The 3845-nt window shown below is 43.7% G+C and overlaps 1 protein-coding gene across 1 annotated transcript; it reads right to left on the bottom strand.

Moving 5' to 3' along the window:
* Positions 1 to 2504: 2504 nt before the first annotated feature.
* Positions 2505 to 3384, bottom strand: LOC103745290 (alpha-defensin 9-like). The gene is made up of 2 exons (XM_008847197.1): positions 3206 to 3384; positions 2505 to 2640 (listed from the first exon to the last, which is right to left on the bottom strand). Exons 1-2 carry the CDS (start codon positions 3382 to 3384, stop codon positions 2505 to 2507), a joined length of 315 nt encoding a protein of 104 aa, XP_008845419.1.
* Between the last annotated feature and the right edge of the window lie 461 nt (positions 3385 to 3845).

Genomic DNA, 3845 nt, shown 5'->3' with positions numbered 1-3845 from the left:
GTGCATGTGTATCAACCTTTCACACTGCATGCCATTAATTTACCGCATTATAATAGTTCAGCTTTAAAACAATTGTCTCATATTTTACAAGAAAATTGCATCAAAACTTCAAAAATGGGAAGGGAACAATATATGAGTCTATTGCAATGGGGGTCAAGACTTTGCAACAGGAAGAGAGGTTGGAATAAACTCCCTGGAACCTGAAGGCAGGGGAGATTTTAAGCTCCAAAAGCTAATGGAGAGGCCCTGAGGAACGTTAGTGGGGAGGTTGATCAATGTGATTATGCCATGTGTTTGCTAATCAGCATTTACTGGAGTTGGGCCGCTAACTACCCGTGGAGACAGAGGACACATGGTCTTGGACAATTGCATTTCAAAAGGATGACTCCACATTTGCCTTAACCATTAAGCATCTTTTTCCTAGTGCATGAGTGAATTATTTAAGATAGAAAATGTGTCATGGAACTATAGTTACTTTAAAATATATTTGGATTCACTAATCACCTTTGAGTCATATTTGAGGCTGAAAATGTTGTACTTGCTGGAGACATCCTCCTTTTCTACTAGTTTAGTTTTTGGAGTTGTTAGCAGCAACTACCAAATGTGATGCTACTAGCATCCTTTTTTCTGCAAAGAGCGATAGGGACATTTGATCCCTTCAACATGTATGTCTTTGTCCTTACTGACACATGCTTATAAGCATGTTTGGTGAGAAAGTACTTCATCTGTGCCTTGCAGCATCAGTTCATCAAATCCAGTAGAGTTGGGTACTGACCTTGTGTCTTCCTTCCCTGAGCCTGAAATACCCTCTACCCCTTCTTTTCATGTCTCCAGGTTTTAGATATCTGTGTTATTCTAGGTTAAAACTCGCCGTGGACTCTCTTGCTGGCACTCCAGTCTACACTGCCTCTATCTTTTTTATGAAGTCTTAATGTTTCATGGAGTCACTCTTACTTGTTAACCTCTCTGTGTTTTAATATTAAATTGTTTTTATTAGACTTATTTTGGGTAAGCTCTCACAAACTGGACTCAGGGACCGATTCAGTTCTATGGGTTTCACTGACATTCTGTATGAATAATGTAATTTTACATGGGTGTGTGAAGTCGTGTGCAGCAATTACTTTATACAGTTGCGTGCAGTTTCTCCATCCCATCACCTATTATATGTAGGACAGTCATTTACAAGTTATAAAAGCAAACATGGCAGGGGCTGACGTTCTGGTTTAGGTACATAAATTTTACAGAAAGTAAATATGTGTAAGCTTAGATGTTTGAATTGTGGAGAGAAAGAAAGGAAAGAAGGGATGTACTGCGGGGGACTTTGTACGTTTGAAAATGTGGAAATTGGGACAGAATTCAACTGGAAAGTAAAATTTTAAGAGACTCTAGAGCTGTGGGGAGGGAGAAGCCAGGCAGATTCTGAGTTAAACACAAATGTTCTGAGCCAGAGATTGGAATGGGCCCTTCTACAGTTTAGGAACATAGTCACATTGAGGCCTTCTAATGTTTGTCAGGGACAGTTACAGGAACCCAGGGAAGTTTTCTGACCTGCCAGTCCTTGGCCCCAATCATAGGCCTTCACTAACCACATGAGGGGGAGAACTGGACCATTTCTATGTTCAAACCACAGGCTGTGTCCTCTGTGGTATGCTTCCCAGCCATGGACTGTCCCTGTCTTAGACCCCCTGTACTTGACACCTTGGATAGGAAGATCTTAAGTCTATGGTTGAGACCCACCTCAGAGTCAGAATGGGGTAGATATGAAGAAAGAAGACTTGTTCTCTCTCTGGGTGCTGGCGGTCAAGAACAGTAAACAACCCCACCTGGCGCCCTGTTCCTTTCTCTGCACCCACAGGCTCTGTCACTCTAAGACGTCTTTGACTATTCGACCACTGACTCTTCCAGGGAGAATAGCTATGCTTTGGTCAAACATTCCATTTCAAAACGTGTTGTGGAAAAACACCCGGGATGTGTTAGATCCTGGAATTATTGATGCCTGCTGCAGTTGCCCCAAAGCTTTGTGGTCACTTCCTGCTGGACAGCTTGGAGGGTGGCAAGGGAGTTCTGGTGGACTTTGTGTATACAAGAAGAGGACGAAAAGTAAGGAGAACATCTGGCCACATCAAGAAGTCAGGCTTAAAACTGTCAGGATTTGCAACAAGTACTTTCAATTCAATTCAATTCAATTCAATTTTAGTTATGTCCAGTGGTTTCTTTGAAGATAATGATAGTACTTGCTAACCAGAGTCCTGACTGAACCTTACAGCGAGCATTAAAAAAGTAACAAGTTACAGAGAAGGTGGTGCAAGAAATTTATTAGAGAAAAAGCAGAAAAATGCAGTCATAAACACAATACCAGGAGCTTCTGTGTCCTCCCAGGAGATACTTCGATCTAAGAGGTCACCACTGCCACTGTCCTTTCATGAGACCTGGCTTTCCTGGGTCACCTACTGGTGTGTGATGTTCAGCGAAGCACACAATTGAAATTAGAGAGCATTCAGGTCTCAGTTACTCGGTGATGTTCTGCCTGGCCTTCTTCGGCTGCAGCAGAGTACAAAACCCTTTGGCCTTCCGGTGCAGATCACATTGACAACCTCATAACTAAAGCAGCGTCTTCTGCAGTGGCAGATTAAGTCTTTGCTTCCACCTGAAGACACAGAGACAACAGGCATCGGTATGGAGGTCAGTGCCATGTGGCAGTGTTTATCCTATGAATACACATTATGCTTACTGTGGGTCTATTGTGTTAGCAACATCACAGCCATCAATACAAACAACTCCACACATGCTAACATAATGCACTTAACAAGCGTTGGTCATGGAAAGGACTGAGACCCATTGTGGTGGGTCTTCACTTTAAAATATCCTGTCCTCATCACACAGTCACTGAGCACAGTATTACACTGATCTGAGGGTTAGAGTGTGTTCTTTTAGACAAGGGAAGCTTTTCTCAGTTATACCCATTTCGTTCTGGAAGGGTGCACTTAGTATAGTGCTTCCTCTTCCAGTGAACTCAGTAGATACAATTTTGGACCAAAAACCTTAAGAGAAAGGTCAATTAGGCTGATTTCACTCTTACTGTTTATTCTATGGACAAGAAATATAGACACAGTAAATAGAGTTACCAAGGGAGCCAGCCTGCTGCAGACAGGATCCTGAAACTTGGCTCCAGCCCTTCCAGCCTATATGCTACTGATGGCATCACTTACTTCTATGTTGAAGGGCAGAGCTTTCAGGATCTCCAAAGGAGATGTCCATATCCTGGTCCTCGTCACCTGGCTGCTCCTCATCTGGGGTCTCCTCAGCTGCTCCTGGGAGAGGATCAGCCTGGGCCTGGAAGGTCAGCAAGAGAAGGGCAGCGAGGAGGACGGTGAGTGTTCTCATGGCTAGGAGTCACTGGAGGATTCTGATCAGGAGCTGAGTGTGTGGGGAGTAAGGAGCCAACCTGTATTTATATGGCTGTCAGAAGAAGGCTCAGAGACAGGCCCTTCAGTTAGAGGGTGTGTGCACTGATGGGAAGGGAAGACCAAGGTCCGCAGGGTCCCTTTGATGTTCCTCTGATCTCACGGATTCCATCATGATGTGCCTCTGTGTTCAATGACTTTTTTCCCTTAGAGCTGTTAATGATGAAGGGCCCTGCTGTCTTCTGCTGTTTCCCATCTGCTTGGATATTTACCTTTGGGTATTCCGGAAAGAAAAATAACAGGAAATATTTTAGTCAATAGGCTTATGGAAGAGAGGCGTTTTTGTTTTGCCATTGGATCCTGATGCTCTCAAACTTTGGAGACCCTGGTAGACCTGAACCCCAGTGAGTTAGAAAGACTGCAGGATCCAGGAGCATTAGC

Source organism: Nannospalax galili, unplaced genomic scaffold (assembly GCF_000622305.1).
Source record: "Nannospalax galili isolate Female #2095 unplaced genomic scaffold, S.galili_v1.0 scaffold1483, whole genome shotgun sequence".
In the NCBI taxonomy this organism is placed as follows: Eukaryota; Metazoa; Chordata; class Mammalia; order Rodentia; family Spalacidae; genus Nannospalax; species Nannospalax galili.
The sequence above is the reverse complement of the archived record's forward strand: the minus strand, read 5'-3'. Positions and strand labels throughout refer to the sequence as shown.